The sequence below is a fragment of the Acipenser ruthenus genome, chromosome 19 (assembly GCF_902713425.1).
Source record: "Acipenser ruthenus chromosome 19, fAciRut3.2 maternal haplotype, whole genome shotgun sequence".
NCBI lineage: Eukaryota > Metazoa > Chordata > Actinopteri > Acipenseriformes > Acipenseridae > Acipenser > Acipenser ruthenus.
The window spans coordinates 2,378,647-2,396,358 of record NC_081207.1 but is presented as its reverse complement, the minus strand read 5'-3'; the positions used below and the strand labels follow the sequence as shown (position 1 = coordinate 2,396,358).

Here is a 17,712-nt window from a genome sequence, read left to right as displayed (position 1 = left end):
AAATGCAGTCAAATACAAAACACAAGACAACAGTATTGTGCTTGTCGGGCTGCAGATACAGCTGTAAATTATTATTACCCATATGCAGAGTCATTTTCTGGATTTTTAGGCAGACAGACCTTTTTTTCAATGCATGTGGAGTGCACGGATATTGAAACTACTATAGGGAAAATCTCTGTTTCTTCTCTGCTTCCAACACTTTGTAACATTTTCTTACTGATAGCAAGACTCCAAACTTGAAAGTAAATATTGTCTCTATTTACAATAAACTCTGTAAATAAGAGATGCAACTGGTGTGTCTCCGTATTCACTTGTTCGTATTGTACATACGTCTCAAGCTTATGGGTGCCTGATACAAACATGCGCAAAGTCTCAGTTTAATTCTGCACTTTGTCATTGTCTCATTACTACTCACTTCCAAAAAGAAGAAGAAGTTGTATAAATTCTGGGGAGTAATCACAAGATGAACCTACTGTAACTTAGCAAGTGAAACGCACATCGGGCTGTGACCCCTCGGCTACCGCACTTAAAAATGAAATTGTTACGAATTATGCCACAGGACAACTGCCATCCTCTTTATACCAAACAGGGTCAGACCCAGCTGGAACTGGGCCACTGAACTGTGGGACTAAATAAACCCCTAAAGTATTTACCCTGCCCTGTGGCATTCGGGAGCTTGTGTATCTCCACCCCCATTCCTGGAGTGTCCGAAGGTACCAAAAGAGACAACAGACTTTGACAGGTGTGCTACGGTTCACTTCAAGGAGGCGTAGCGATGTTCTGCTGACTTTAGTCCTTTCTCTCAGGGCTTGAGGTGTCCTTTTCTTTGCTGCATGCTTTGCATACGCTGCGTAGTCTGTCAGGAGAGCAGGTTTGGAATACCTAAAGGTGTTGACTCACTACCCAAAGCTGATGAAAAGGGAGCCCCAGTTGCTGTGTTAACTGTTTGAAATGTGACACTTGACACCCCCTTGTTTTACAGTCTGGAATGAAAATAATGCGGGGACAGGGAATGTTTCTTACGCTGTCCAAGGGGCATTTTAGCTAATCTCATTACTTCCAGGGACCTCTCAGACTGGATGTCAGCGTATTGCATTTCTGTTTATTTTATTTATTTGAAGATATTTAGGTAGGTTAGATCTGCTGATGAAACATCTAATTTGCAGAGACCAGGGAATTGAAGCCTGGTCACGGTTAGGGAGATTTAGCCAAGCCAGAATTGTATTGACCTGTACCGTTCTCTTATAAATGTTTAACATGGTAAATTGTCACAGTAATTGTACAGTTTATCATGCTGTTTCCTTGCAGATACTACGCATTTAAGCATGTGGTTTTCTATGGTATGTTTTTCAGTTATTTACCAAGCTTGTCTTTGCTTTACTATTTTTATTCTCTACATTTGCTTTCCTAAACTTTGTCATCCTATACCTCGGCATGACAGTACGACATTTTATAAGCTAATACAATGTGCAACAAGACTAGCTGCAAAATCCAAGCCTACCGAAGCATACTGAAAGAAGGGGTAGTGCAATTCATTCTACGAGGAAGGGTTATTTCCTCCCATATGTGCTTACACTGTGCTTGGTGCTATGAGATAAGACCCATGCCTCTAACTCTGCAACTTGTTAGCCTGTCAGGAGTGAATTGTTGGCCAGCACTAAAATACTTGTGCCTGCAGACAGTGATAATTGACTTCAGCTGAGCGTTTACCAGGATTAAGGAAGATTAATAACCAATACAAGTCGCTTAACGTCACCACAACTGCTGTGAAAGCTGAGGTTTTTATGTGTCTTGTTAAATCTTAGCAACTGTTGGAAATGGAGGCTTTGTGCTGTGCGGAGTGTGCTAAGAGGAGGTTTCAATCAACCTTATCAGTACATTGACCATCTCCACTCCAGGAAAGTTAGCTTGTTAATTAGGATAGCTACCAAGCGCTGTCTGCTTGAGATAAGATAGGGGGTCATTCAGAAAGACTGAATGCAGAATTCTGGGATGGGAATGTTTTTTTGGAGATAATGTACGTTCATCACAGGGAATAGTAAGAAAATAATAGAAGTAATAGGAGCAGCCCCTCATTCCCAAAATATAAAGGAACCTGATACTCCTTAGTCCTTTTCCATACAAAAACATATCCTATATTATAGTATGTAAACCTTTTATATAAGAATATACCATTGTCATCTCTTAAACATCCAAACATCCAAAACCCCTTTTTTAAATGATAATAATATGCATGTTAATGTTTGGTTTAAATATAAACGCGGAGAACTCTATTCAGTTCATCTGTGGATGTAAGTGTGATGGTGGATTTAAATACTGCTACGATATCAATTCATTCAAGCAGGACCCTCTCTTGTGGCGTTTAACATATTGTTTTCAGACAGAAATACAGTGAAGAGACTCCCGTGCCCTTCTATTTGTTTGATTTTTGCTAGAATGCAGCGTTAAGTCTGTCCCTGTTTAGTTCAATCGAATTGAACCCAACGTGTTAGAACGTCCCCTGTTTCTGTCATGTTAACAGTATTAAGCTTTTAAATCCCATTGTATGTCTTTCCCCATATGGATAGTTGCACTGTCGCTCTCAGCTATTCTGAAACACAAACCACAGCTTGACAGATTAGGTCTCCCTGTTGGGTCCTGCCTTTGGGGTCAGAGCCAGCCCCAGGATGTAATCATCACATTAGCCCATTTGCTGAGCAAATGAAGTGTTTCAGCAGAGAGACTGAGTTTCACAGTATTGGAGTTTGTTATCTCAGATCACAGTTTAACACCTACCTTCCACACACACACACATACACAGGCTTGTGCCACATAACATGCAGAGCCCCACAGAGGTCAGATCCTTGATAGTGATCGCTGGGCACATTAGGGACTTTTGGGGTATATTATATACTCAGACACCCTGGACGGAGCATTTACCAAGCGTTTCATTGCATATTGCATTATAGCGGCTTTTAAAACGAACTACAGTATAATATCTGATTGCAATTATTTAACCGTAACTGCATAAAATTATTATTTTGTAATATGGTACTTTTTTAATTATTATCATTTATTTTTTATAAAGAGCCACTATAAGGATAATGGTGCCATAATTAAAATTGTAATCCTGGTATCATATCGCATCCCCCAATGTCAGTGTATTTCAATGGAAAGGCCAAGTACTATTTTACTAAATATATGTTATAATATTAAAGAAAAGGTGAAATTCAAGTGAAAAGGGAGGAAGTGTTCTCTGTTATCTTTTGAATATTTTTGTAACCCCGTGCTTCATGTTCAAGTTCAATACCTTCTGCACCTTTGTCTGGATCCTCATTGAAAAGCATCCACCCTGAATCCTGTACGTCTGCCACTCTGTTACGAAACACCCAACAGGTGTTAAGAACATGTTACTGTGTTGTTGGAGTGCTCCGGGTCCCAGGCTCTGCCAATGGAACAAGCCATTGTCTCCCAGCTTCAAACAGGCTGACCTTATCTGTAGGGGCTTATCACAACAGTCTCAAGGGCGGAGGGGGCAGGATTTTGGAAAAATATGGGCTTCTCTTACCAGCACCCCTATCCGTCTGCATTTACTGACAGTAAAAAATTTGGATGAGGAGATGTTTCACCACACCTAATGAAAAAGAAGGATGTGAGGTATACAATGAAGCTAGATAAATGAAAATGCATGTCAGAGAAGCTGCAGGAATAGCAGTGGGCATCATATTTAAATAGATATATAAATGCCTTTGCATCAGTTGCCATTTAAAGTAGGTACAGGGTAGCACTTTGGACACATTGCAGGTAGACGCACTAACCAATGGGCTACTACAATATACTGGAAGCACCCATGTTATCTCAAAGATGGAAGTCTTTTTTTGGTGTACATGTATAGTCTTAAAGTGTACATCTGGACTCATTGGGTGCCTGACAAGTTTCTTCCCTAAGCACACACAAGCTCAGAGTGGAGCTCGATTGCTGCCTCTTATTCAGTAAAAGTGATCTACTCAATGTGAGTATCTTGGGATGCTTCTGCTGTATAACAGATCAGTCGTACTGACAGGTGCAGTTTGCATTGTGGTGAGGCTACATGAGGAGAATAAGGGTTGCCAGATGTTACCTTCTCCAATAACAAGATACCAAATGAATTTGAGAGTGAGGCTTTAAAGATGAGCAGCCCCCTAAATGCTTGGTTTGAGACCAAGTGAATCAAATTGCAAAATAACGACCGGGGCTTTTTTTATTATTATTATTTAGTGTCTTATATTCCCCTATTGTTTAGTTATGAAATCTTGGAACATGGAACACCGTGTGTGGTGGTGATGTAATTGTTTTGCATTATTCATAGACATGAAATTATTCCAAAATATGTTTGGGATATATGTTTTTCTTTGCCAGCAAAATATATAACAGTGAAAAAAGACAGGCATATTTAATTAGCACCCTTTAATATAAACCATAATCCGTTATGAAGTTAACACCTTAAGTTTGGGTTGAGATTATTACCAGTCTCCAAGACTATCCATTGATGTTTTGCCTAGTCTGTTGTGCCTTAAGCACACAATGCCTGTTAGGAGCGGAAGATCGATGTTACTGGTACCGCTGACCACACTGAATAAAGTTGTCAAGCTTGACAGCAGTATTCTTAAATCTGTTAAAACAGAAACATTCGGCCGTTGTTAACAGACGCGTTTACATTTCTCCTTTTCTAGCAGCCCTTTTAATCATGGTCTATAAGTTTACCCCTGAGCCTGCAGTGAATAATGCACAAACATCCTATTGATTTGTTTCAAGGAGTATTTTAATGACGGCAAACATGCCTCCACGCCAATGGATCATGAATAAACATAACTCATTAATTAAACTCAGAGGCAGCAACTGTATCCAGTAATTAAACACCAGTGATATGTCTTTGGAGCATGTGAGGGATTTGTTTGGAATTCTTAATGTATGTCTGTTTGGTGTACTTTTCCATTAAGTCAACACACACACACAAACACACACACACACACACACACACACACACACACACACACACACACACACACTGTTGACCTAGTTTGTGGAGATATAGAGATTTGGTTGTTCAATTCAACCCTTGCTATTCTAGAAGATGTTATCACTGCTTTTAAGAACGACTGGATTGACCTCTCTGGACACTGAACATCCTTATAACTAGTACAGCAGCTTCATTGCAAGCCCCTTTACCCATTGCACCTTCCTCCTGAACAAAATTGATTTTATAACATGTGGTTTGCACTCCCTTAAGATGGTTAGCAGAATTAAATATGTTGTAACATGTTACATTAAGTAATTACAAAGTAATTACACACATGGTTGTGTAGTTACAATGAAACAACACATTTAATTCAGTAGCTGGCAACTTCTGTAACTACACTGCACTTGCGCATGACGTTGTGTCTTTACAATGCAATAATTATGTAGCAACACATGCAATTACAGTGTAATAACATTGTCTTAAGAGACTTCATTTAAGGTATTAACTTTATTTTTAAATGGTGTGCATCATTTAATTGTAAAGAAACAGTCCTTTATCTTCAAGCAGTCCAAGTGTGGTAGTACTGACTGAATAGTTTTATTTCTAGGTTTTCCTATTCCTAATCAGGTGTTTTTTTGTTGTTGTTGTTGTTGTTTTTCATTGGCAGCATGCAACTGTAACCTGCATGCCCGCAGGTGCCGATTCAACATGGAGCTTTACAAACTGTCTGGGAGAAAGAGCGGCGGGGTCTGTCTGAACTGCCGTCACAACACAGCTGGGCGGCACTGTCACTACTGCAAAGAGGGCTACTACCGGGACATGTCCAAACCCATCTCCCACAGGAAGGCATGCAAAGGTATGTGGACAGCTCGTCCACCTTCTTTACATCATGATGTGGAACTGTTTATTTTCTTTATTTCAATTTCACTTTTAATCTTTATTGCATAACTTTGTTTGCAGGCTTTTTTTCTTCCTTTTTTTTGGAAGATCACTTGAGTTAACTGTCGCTTTTATTACTCTTGTCACTTATCTCAGAGTTTCAAAGAAGGATCGCAAGTTGGTTTTCATTAGCGCCTGTTGGGTTGCATTGGATGAGGCTATGAGACTGGACAGCTCCCCCAGCTTGCTTCATTCAGGAATGAGCAGTGGTGTAGTCGAGCCAGAACTTGCATGATAGTCTTGCTAAGTCACATGACTCACATCTCCCGCACAACTGTCTGATTCAGTCAGTAGTCATCTTGATGCTATGAAAAGAACATTAGGAACTTCTTTAAGAAGAATTAAAGTGCTGACGAAGACAAACCAAAAACAAAGCCACTGACACAAAGTAAAGCATTCTGACAAGACACTTTATAAAAATACTTGTAGAAATCAGACAAATGCATTACCTATTATATGTTTTACTAGAAGTTCAGTATACAAATAAAATGTGAATTCTTATAATAATTCTAAATATATATTTTAGTGGCATTCCAGTACATTCAAATTTACACCACTGGGGATGGATTGAGGCACATGGCCCCTTGGCTGTCCATCTGGCTCTTTGAATGAGCGCTAAATTCATTAAAATTCAACAAACAAAATAAAGGAGAAATCTACCCTAAACCTGGGATGACCCCTAAAACTAAGGCCTGTTTCTGATACATATTCCCATCAGAAGTCTGCAGACTCTTAGATATATGCTGTGCTGGGACCATAGGTAATTTTAGACCTGATAATCGGAGTGGATAATATTTTATTTCAAGATTGGTATCTTTTCAGATGGGACTGGGAATGGGGGGGGAGCAAGTTCAAAGATGCTGGCCATTGTTTTCCCATGGGAAGATTACTGTTTGTTTTTACTAAATCTACATCTTGAAAACAATAAAAGAGAACCCCGTGAGGTAATGTTTTCATTTTCCAGACGCGCTTGCTTGACCCATTTGCTCTTGAACAAGGTGGTGTAATAAGTTGACATCAATCGTCATATGCCATTCATCCTCCAGAAATTCATTTCACATTCCATTTCACATGTTAAATGATGAAAAGACTTGATTCTCTCAGCCATCATACTTACCCATTCATCCGCCGAATTCATGTGTGACAGGCAACTAGTAGCTCATGTTCAGATGCTGTTTTTCCTGCAGCTTGAAGAACTTCTATTTTATACAACTTGTTAGAAAATATACAATGGGGGAAGAAAAGGTCTTTTGAAATTTCCCAGAATAAACAGGAACCCTTGTGACTAGAAAGTATTTTTTTTGTTTGTTTCTTTCTTTCTTTTGGCATTCAATAATGAACTTCTGAGCTTCCTGGTGAATTGGGAATTCAGTGTAATTCCCTGTTATTAAAGATTTTGGAATACTGTCTAACCCCACACTGCAAAGTAAACTGAACTGTACTGCTTTCACACACACACACACACACACACACACACGCACATGCACACACGCCCACACACACACGCACACGCACACATGCCCACACACACACACACACACACACACACACACACACACACACACACATATATTACATTACATTGGGCAATAGCAACATCCACTGTAACCGTTCTTGGATGCTTTTACAGGAATAAAAATGTAAAATGATAAAAAGGTTACAGTGTTTTTATAACCCTCCACACACACAGTCTAGGCTACAGTCTCAATGCTGGAGCCAGGGGTGCCCCTTGCATGGCACAGAAGCATTAGTGTAGAAACTGGAAAATAAAATTGAATTTTCTATGCGATTGGGACTTCCTTTCTTAATTCAATATGACTCCTCTGAATCCAGTGTTACTTCACACTAAATGAAAGTATAAACAGATTTCATCATAATTTATACATCCAGCAGCTTACCTAAGCAGTTTTGTAAAATTTAATCCTGAAATTTGCCAGAGTTAAAGCCCTACTGTAATTATACGCAAACATTGTCCAAGTTTTTCTGTGGTATTCGATTACAACAAAACAGAGCTACAATACAGAACCCAGTGCTATTACCAAAAGGTGACAAATGATACGAAGCATGAATGCGCTTACAACTTTCTTGCCAATTAAAACATTTTTCAGCACTATATTTGGAATTCAGTCTGGGCAACGAATTAGAAGGGACAAGGAGCTCTTGATCTCGTAATTTGTTTAAAACATTTATACCGCATATAAAGCTTTATATGAAACAACGTTCTGTATGAAAACTGCACTGGAGACTAGGAACAAACAACTGCAAACGTATTTAAACTCATTTATCCACATCTAATGGCATACTTATCCAAGCTATGCAGTAAAACTGTTGGGACTATGGATGAAAAAAGTGCACTTTAGCACTTTAGAAACAGAATAAATTATTATTATTATTATTATTATTATTATTATTATTATTATTATTATTATTATTATTATTATTATTATAAAACAACTATGTAAAATTATAACCTTTTTATTTTTATAACAATACTTGCTTAGACTTTTTGGTGGTCTGTCCCTGTAATGCAAACCGTTTGCTTAGATAGAAAAGCTCCTCTTAACTTGTCATTCAGTCACCAATTATCAAACAACCATACACAGTCAACCTGTGGAACCTCGCCTCTCAACGACAGTCTGTCACTCACATGTGCAATGTAAGATTAACCCAAGGTAGGGTGTCCAGAAATCCTGGTTTGACCGGGATCGTCCCCTTTTCCCACCAACTGCCCTGGTGTGCTGACATTTTCCCACAAAAACTTAAAGTCCCAACTTGCAAGATAGCACGAGATAGCAGTCCTTAAGTTAGTTGAGTAAACAATCTTCAATCATATTATTCCAGAATAATATTTTTCATATAGGTTACTACTCTAAATACAAATTATGCTATAAACAAAAGATTATTAATACATGTAGATACAGTTCATGAAAGTGAAAGTGGCCATGAATTGGACAGGGAAGGAACAATGGCTGTGCAGTAATTGGAGGTTGTTGGTTTTTAGTTATTTTAATGTGAAAACAGTAATAGTGATAAAAGCACTATAAAAGTATTCTTAACAAAAGCATTGTATAGTTTTAAAACTGTTTTTAATCTGTGCCTCGGGTTGTGAGTTTTGTAAATCTGGTAACTCTAGCCCAAGACAACTCTGGGACGCTTCAAAGGAACTACGCCAGGCACCGTTATCCACGGGGGTCCAATTCAAGTAGCTATTTTAGTTCAATTATAAGGTAAACCACATTTGTTTCGATTATACCAATACTTTCTCCACATCTGCACGATTGCATGAACTTATAATTTCCCAAAAAATCTTTTTTTACCAGCAAATGTAAGCAATCGAATTGCGCCCTAAGCTCAAATGTTGGATCACTTTGTTTGTTTTGTTTTAAAAAATGTAATCTCATAAGGAATTGGCTTGAGATGAAAAGTTCAGGAATTTTACTAAAATGGCATGCTGGCTGTCTTCAGTACAGTAAGCCCATTTCAGTTTTTATTTAAAGCCATCCTGTTGCTATAAAATATAATGTATTACTAAAATCCTAGCAAACAGTAGAAGGGCTCGCCGGAAAACGAGGATATTTTAATAGATTGAGGCTCTACCCTTCTTCAGGTCCCCATGTCTCCCATTGTCACAGTGGGATTTTATGAACCGTAAATAGCATATTCTGGTCAGAACTGTAAATCGTTTTCTTAATGACTTCAGTGTTTTGGTTTTTGATTTTCAGAACATAAGCCTTTTTTTATTGCTGTCTTCAATTTACCATGACACATATTTTTTGATTTGCTCAAATGCCTGTTATACGTATGGCAAGAAAAATCTCTCTTTGCTCATGAAAAGACCAGCTTGGAACTTGTAGCGCTTAACAAATTGAAATGGGGACTTGCTATATATATATCACTGAAAACAAAGCACAGGCCTTTATTTTTAACATACATACTTAGCAGGTATTGGAAGTATGAATATGAAAATAATAAAACATACATTAGGGACTGAACCACTGGGTGGGGGGGGGGGGGCACAGCTTGTTTGATCTTTCAAGGGGGTTGTTCATGTTTACATTTACTTTATGAATTAAAAAGGACTAGCAGCTACCCAATTAGACAGGTTCGAAGATTTTAAAGATTTAAAACAAACTCTAAGGGCTTTACGTGGAGAAAAATGCAAATTTTTTACAAACTTTTTGGCAAACTTTTTTGGTGCAAATTCCCTTCCTTTTATATCACATTCACTGGGCACTCAATTCACTACAGACGAGCAGCTAACCAAAGTCCTTTGGAATCAGTTCCCTTGGGAAGCCTTGTAAAGGAAAAAAAATCTGTACTTTTTTTCCCTTCCTTCATCTAGCAACCTTTTAAACTACAGCCCTCAAAAATGCAAACTTAAAGGGGATCCCCAAATGGCTCACCTCGTAAAAGCACTGCTGAGCGGTATGCAGGGTGTGTCATACAACCAGAGATCACAAGTTTGAATCCTGGTTGTGTGATGCAGCCAGTCTTCACTGGGGACTCTTCACTGGGGAAAATGTATAAAAGAAAAAAAAATGCAAACTTAATCTGAACTAATGGGAAAACAAAGTAAATGAAGAAGTGAGTGTTTTCAGCACATTTCTAGAGCTGTGCAAGGAACAGATAAACCTCAGTATTACACAAATGAAAGCAACTGCTTTTTTTCACCACGATGAAAGAATGTGCTCAGCAAGTTATTTTAAACTAAGCCAGTAAAGATGCAGGGAGCCTAGCGGCTAAGGCAACATGAGTGACTTCACTACTCTGCAATGCATTTGTTTTATTTCATGACCAACCAGGGTACAATGGATTAAATAAACGACTGGAAAGACATTAATCTACCCAATTATTTAAACGTGTTATTTATGAAATACTTGATTGTTCTAGGTACCAAAGTACGGTAAATATCAGCTGTACATACGAGAAACAAATCAATTTAATGCAAATTTAAACAAACCATAAAACTTCAAGGCGTCCAACAGCAGGCACTAAACAATAAACACAAGTCAAAGTGGTGAGCATGTAAATATTTCTCATTAACGAGACGCGCAGGGGGCTGAATAAGATTTGCTGCTCTCATATCTGCTGTGATCTAATTGGGTTTTGAAGTATGGCCACTTAAGGGCTAAGTGGACAGCCACTTTAAATCCTTCGGGCTTTTGGGCTAGTGCCTCAGCAGCGGCTGCAATCAGCCAATTAGCAGCAGAGCTCATAAACACAACCCTCCCCCTCACTCCCCATGCTCCACGACACCTTGATTTATTGGCAAGTTTAAAGCAGCCTGCCCAGCTATTACTCAAAGGTGTTTATCGCTGCTTACTTTCTTAAGTGTATTGTAACTTACCTGACAGGCCTTTTGAAATGACACATTAGTTTAAAGGCTTGTTTAAACAGTTTCAATTCTGTACATGGGCATTAATTAGGCTTTGAAATAGTGTATGTTACAATACAGGCAATAAAGTACAATACAAAAGTAGACTGCTTGCCATGTTTAAATTTCAAATGAGCACTTCATATTGTACACCTATTGGTATCACAAACATAGACAGTACAATATATATTTCAATATCGTTCTTTTGAAAATACATAAATATATCACAGACTAGGATTCAACTTTAATGCTGATGCTGATATCTTTTTTCGAAGCTTTAAAGCAGTAGTAATAATAAACAGTGAATAATTCCCTTTACATTTATTTGTTGCTCCAAAAAAAAAAAAGGAATGCCATAACTAAAATGTAATCCCAACCATGATTAATATTTTCGGTATCCTTTTTATTCATGTTCTTCTTAAACTAGGAGCCCCTTTTGGATTCAAAACCTTAAAGCTGACAATTATATAGCTCTTTTATGTTTTCAAAACTTCAAAGGACATTCTTCACAAAATAGGTTGCAGCTCTGTGTGGCTGGGGCTTGCAAGCCCTGTGGAACTGAAGCAAGATGGGCAGTTAGTCCTTGACATTGCATACAACTTTAATGATCCCTTATAGGATTTAAAAGTGACAACTGACAAGACACAGATCTGAGCCATTGGCCTGAATGAATTTGTCCTTGGCAGCTGTGACGTTGCATTTACAGTGGCTGTGGAAGTCTAATGACAGCTGCATCAATTTAGAAAAGCAAAACAAAACAAAACTCAAATTTGTGGGTGACCACCCTGTAGTAGCACGGACTTCTTTAAAGTCTGGCAACACATTAGTTAGACCGGAGAGTTCCTGGATTCTTTTTTTAGAACATGGTCAGAAGATGAATGGCAAAATTAACCCAAAGACAAAATGAAGTAGTATTTTTATTTTTTATTTTATTTTTATTTTCAGTGTTGCTGTTTTCAATTGTGTGCTTTCTGTGTGGTGTGTCTGCCCCTACCCCCTCCACCCTGTTTAATTGTAATGAAGTCTGTCTGGACTGAGTGCAAGCTGATACAGCAAGATAAATACGGGAACTCAATTGCACACACATTCTTTTCTATGGCAGCTTTGCGCAATTATTGGGACACACAGTATCTGTCAAACAGATAGACCTTTTCATCAAAACTAAAACTGCTTCTGAAGCAAAATAATTATATATATATATATATATATATATATATATATATATATATATATATATATATATATATATATATAGTATATAATATATATAATATATATATAGATACAGTGTGTATATATATACAGTATATAGTCTTATCATTAAAACAATATCATACAAATCTTTACAGTTTCCACTTTGTTTTTAAGTTTGATGCTGCATTTACACTGCAGAGATCACATCAGCTATTTAACATATGCTTGCATTTATACTAAAATGAAAAAAAAAATCACTTAGGATTTCACATTAATTTATGGATGTAGCTATTCATGTCTGTCCAAAAATGCAATCTTCCAACTATTATATGTTATCCTATATGTAATGCTTATTTGGATGGGACAGCAACATTTCACGAAATGTTAGCTTTATAGCCAAAACATAGACACTGCTTTTTAAACAATATTGTGAAGTATTAGTATACTGAATGGTTATGGCTTGTGTCAGTTCAGAAAATAACTTGTTACTGCCTGTTGTACAGTATTTAAAAAAAAAGTCCAAAAAGCAAATATTATATGTTCTTCATATAGTATTGTCCATATATATATATATATATATATATATATATATATATATATATATATATATATATAATCTTTGATAACAGTGTGATGTGCGATGCCTAAATGCTTGCAATAGAGCCTTCCGCACTGTAAGTGTTCTAACCCTGCTGGATATCTTTGCAGCTGACGATGATTTTTTTTCCCTGTTCTAGTCAAGCCTCCTCCTGTTGTGAGTAAGTCCTGTCACACTGTGGCCAGCTCCCCCTCTCCTTTCTGGACTCTTGTTTCACTATTGTATTTGTTGATGCTTCTATTTCTCTTACACCTCTTTTCTTGTCTGTTCCACGCAGCATGCGATTGTCATCCCGTGGGTGCAGCTGGCAAAACCTGCAACCAAACCACAGGTCAATGTCCCTGTAAAGATGGTGTGACCGGGATCACATGCAACCGATGTGCTAAAGGCTACCAGCAAAGCCGTTCCCCCATTGCCCCCTGCATAAGTACGTGGAACAGCATTTCTTTTAAGAGCAAGCAGCAAACCATATACACGTTTGCATCTCGTTTTGTGCTTTGAAGTCAGCCTGCATTGATCTGCTTTTGTTGGGTTACACGAGTATCTCTAAGATGAAAAACTAAGCCAGTTCAGTCATGGAGGTCGTGTGTTATTAACACACACTACAGATCATTTCAAAATAGATACATGGTGAGAAACAAAAGGAAAAATAATATACTGTTCGTAGGGGAGTCCTATTTACTTGACTTTGTTGAGAGAGTAGGTGTACAAACTTCAAGATATTTAGTTTTCTATTTAACATTTTTATTGGATACATTGTTACATTTTACTTTTGAAGTACCTTTTCCAGGTCAAGTTAGATTTCAACCAGTATAGACTCAAACCATACTTGATAAATCTGGCTTGACATACTCATGTTACCAAACTTAATAAATGTATATAAGCAGATTCGAGATGAGAAGATGTTTGTTTATTGTTCCTTCTCTTTGAGATATGATGTCACCTGGCACACAACTTGAGAGCTTTGATCCAATAGAACTGTGTGCCAATGAGCGCTAGATCCAATAAAACACAAGATATTATAATCACATATGTCAGCTGACCTTTTATATTAGGGAAATAATGCTCTCCAATTTTATTAAGCAGTGGCGACCACAGACTTGGCAGCGCTCTCTACTCAACCTATAGATAACCCATGCCATCATATCAGGCAGCTCACTTTCTTTAGAAGAATACATAGGGCTGAATTGAATTAATGAACTAAAAAAAAACATTCTTAGTTAATTTAACAGAGTTACAAATACACCCAAAGCATGTTTCCTCTGGGAAGCTGTCCTTTTGATGGCTTTGGAATAAGCATGCACCTCTCCCTGTGCTCCTTCGCATGCAGCCTTTAAGCATTGTGCAGTCTAGGGCTTGCATTTGCAACCTGGCTTCCTGTCCGGGGGTACCTCAAACACCTGAGCTTCAGTACAAGACTTGATTCTTTTCTTTTTAAAACACCCTCACCTTTGCATGAGCTACCTATGCTGGCCTGTGATCTCTCAGTGTCTGTTATTTCTTTTTTTGTCCGGTGTAGCTACTTCCCTCCCTGTTACTGTCTGCTTACCTGCCGTGCTCCTAACCTTGCATCGCAGTCCTGTCTGACAAAGCAGCGTGATAATGTGTTGCAGTCCTGTTCCTGTTGAGATGAAAGGGCTCCTCCATGCATGTCAACTTCCTGACACTGACAATACAATAAAGGGGAAGGGCTGAAAGAATCAAGTCTTTTGGCTGAAACTGCAGGCCAATTTGTTTGCGTTGTGTAGACATAACTAACAAGACACCTGAGAAAATGGGGAAGATTAACATCTAAGATATCCCTGGAGAAGAAACCGAATACATGCCAGAAGAAACAGAAATAAAAAGACTTGTTTTAATAGGGAACAATAGAATATAATTCCCATTATAATAAATGGAATCGCAGTCAACCAGCCTTGACACTCACTTTAAAACGCACTCCAGCTCGGAGAAGCAAAGGAGAATTCTTTGTACATTTATTAAATGTAAGAATATGGGATAATAGGCAACGTACCATATAAGCATAAATGTACATATAGCAAAACATATAAGACTATCAATAAAACATCGGCACACTGGTAAATGCTTTGTACATTTTACTACATGTATTAGCTGGTGAGCTAATGTTTTATGAATATGGCACATGCACAGCATGAAGTTTTAAAAACATTTTTTTTAACATCTCTCTTTTCTCTTTCTGTGTGCTCACATTTTCTTTCCCTCAAATTAGAGATTCCAGTTGCTCTGCCCACCACCCCTGCCAGCAGCACAGAGGAACCTGCAGGTAAGACACTAGAGTTCTCGAATCTTTCTGCTGTATGAGTAGCCACAGCACAAACACTGCAGGTTACCATTCTCCACAAGGCTCCATCATTCAACACACAATGGGAATCCAGAACAGAGCTGGATTAAACCATTAAGATCTAGCGCTGTCAATAAAATAGTCCACGGTATGTGTTCCCAGGTCAAGACAATGGCATATATTTTTTCCCCTATGGGTACATTGCTGGCTAGTTGCCCCTTTCACAGTAAATTTGCCCATTGCGGAAAATCGGGTCAAAAAATCAGTGTTACAACTAGTTCCCCTAACATACCTGTTTAACATATTTATATACAGTACGTGTAAAATACAGGTTCCCCATATGTACTGTGTAGCCATATCATTAATATGTGAATCATACACACCATATGCAAAATATACACCAAAAAACATTTTTCTTTAAGATGCTGTTCAGTAGAGTCAAGAGACAACACTTAAAGTAATTCCCCAACTGCCTCTGAGAATAAATTAAAAATCAATTATTTCTGACCTCTGAAAGAGGCTTCTTTTAATCTCTTTCTTTCACCCAATTAATCCGTCTAACAGAGTCGCAGTGGGGAGTCGGCAACAGCACTGGTACCCCACATTGGTTTTAATTAATGTATTATTATTTATTTTTATTAAATATGAAATATATGTTTTTGGTTCCTGTCTATCAGGCAGAATACATAAACAACTTTAGGGTCTTATTTAAAATGCCCTAGTTACATTTCCCAATGCAAGATGACTTGGGTTCATAATCCATTTTAAATATTTAACGGCACATTTCAGATGCAATATTTCTGAAACCGTTTGTTAAGTATCGTATCACCTCACTTCCAAAAGCACTGGAAAGCACATTGAAAATCACTACAGATTTCTCTCACTGCTTGCCCTGAAAGATTGATGTTTAATGCTTTTAAGAAGCAAAACCTGGTCTTTTGGAAAGGTTGAAATAGGAAAAACCTATTGTGCAAAAAGTGAGTCCAGGTCATTAGCCAAACAGGTCTAGTCTCCTACTGTTGAACTGAAGGAGTAGAGAGTCTCTTTCTGGTTTCTTCACATATCGGTGTTCTGCTGACAGCTTAACAAATTAGACATCAACACCTGCTGAGACACAGTCCAAAACAATCAAGCTGGGTCAGCCTATCAGGCAATGAGCTGCCTCTAAACCCCAGACACACATGGTAAAGAGAAGAGACACCTACTGTTTAGTCTGATGCGCTTCAAGTGATGTTATGGATACCTGTGTTAAAATAAGTGAAACTGCTGTTCAATTCCGGTAAAGTCCTGATTTTTTGCAGACAAGGGTGGTGATGCAATAATAGTATTCTGTTAGAGTTTGAAAGCTTTGAGTTGCATGGCATTTAATCAACCAATAACATAAAAGTAGTGTTTTCAATTTTCTGTTGTTAATTAATCAGGTGTTCTTGTTCTAGTAATGGGATGCTTAGCGGTAAGGTTTAACTTTAGCCAGGTAATATGTTTTCCTTAGACACCTACATAGTGAGATCATTGGATAATTTTTTTAGCGACCTATTCGTATTAAGTTGCTTAATAACCAAAGCCATGCACAAGAGGTTTCATGGTCTCTTTACATGTGAATTCAACACAGAAGAGAGAATTCCATGCATACTACCCTACTAATGAATGGAAAAATATCCAAAACAAGTGCAGCTGTTTGGGATTTCACTTCTACTAATATGAGGGTGGGGTGTGGGGTCTGGACAGTGGCCTCAACCCTTGAACTCAACACAGCGCTTAATTGTGAAGATGCTTCCTGTATGCTTCCTGTATGCCTAGTGTGCTGTCTTTAAATACTCCCTGTTTATACAATGACATTGTTCCAGGAACATAGCTGGGTGTTTTCTGCACCTATTTAAAAGGCCAGTTTTGGAGCGTGAAGTTTGATTGTCAATGGAGTAACAACATTTAGAGAGCAGTGTGTGTTTGTTTTCCCTTTGGTGTAGACGCACACCCTTGCGTGGTTTACCAGTCAGAGAAATGAGTAACTAGTCCTATGTGTATGTGAGGGCTTCTCAGTCCGAATGGGGTTATCCCGTTTCGCTGTGCACATAATAGCTCTGCCTTAAATTGTAAAAGGAACACTGCTGCATTGATGAGAGAATTAGCAACTGAATCACTCGTCGGTTCTGGAACAAGGGGGGGTTTCCCACGGTCACTTCTCAGTCTGACTCAAGGTCTGGGGTCCCTCTTCACAATGCCCACTTCTAATTGTAGTATAAATACCTTGATTGTGCATGGGCTTCTTGTAGGTAGGGCAAGTGGAAAAATCTGAGCGTGATGAAACCGGCAAAGATCAAAGTGTT

The 17,712-nt window shown here is 38.2% G+C and overlaps 1 protein-coding gene across 2 annotated transcripts in view; it reads left to right on the top strand.

Annotated features, from left to right (window-relative positions):
* The window catches only part of LOC117424151 (netrin-1), an 80,700-nt gene that overhangs the window by 39,042 nt on the left and 23,946 nt on the right, over nt 1-17,712 (top strand). For both annotated transcript variants that reach the window (XM_034040268.3, XM_058992322.1), the window contains exons 3-5: nt 5,646-5,834; nt 13,361-13,510; nt 15,314-15,367. In XM_034040268.3, coding sequence (XP_033896159.1) covers nt 5,646-5,834; nt 13,361-13,510; nt 15,314-15,367 — 393 coding nt within the window. The remainder of the gene's footprint in view (nt 1-5,645; nt 5,835-13,360; nt 13,511-15,313; nt 15,368-17,712) is intronic.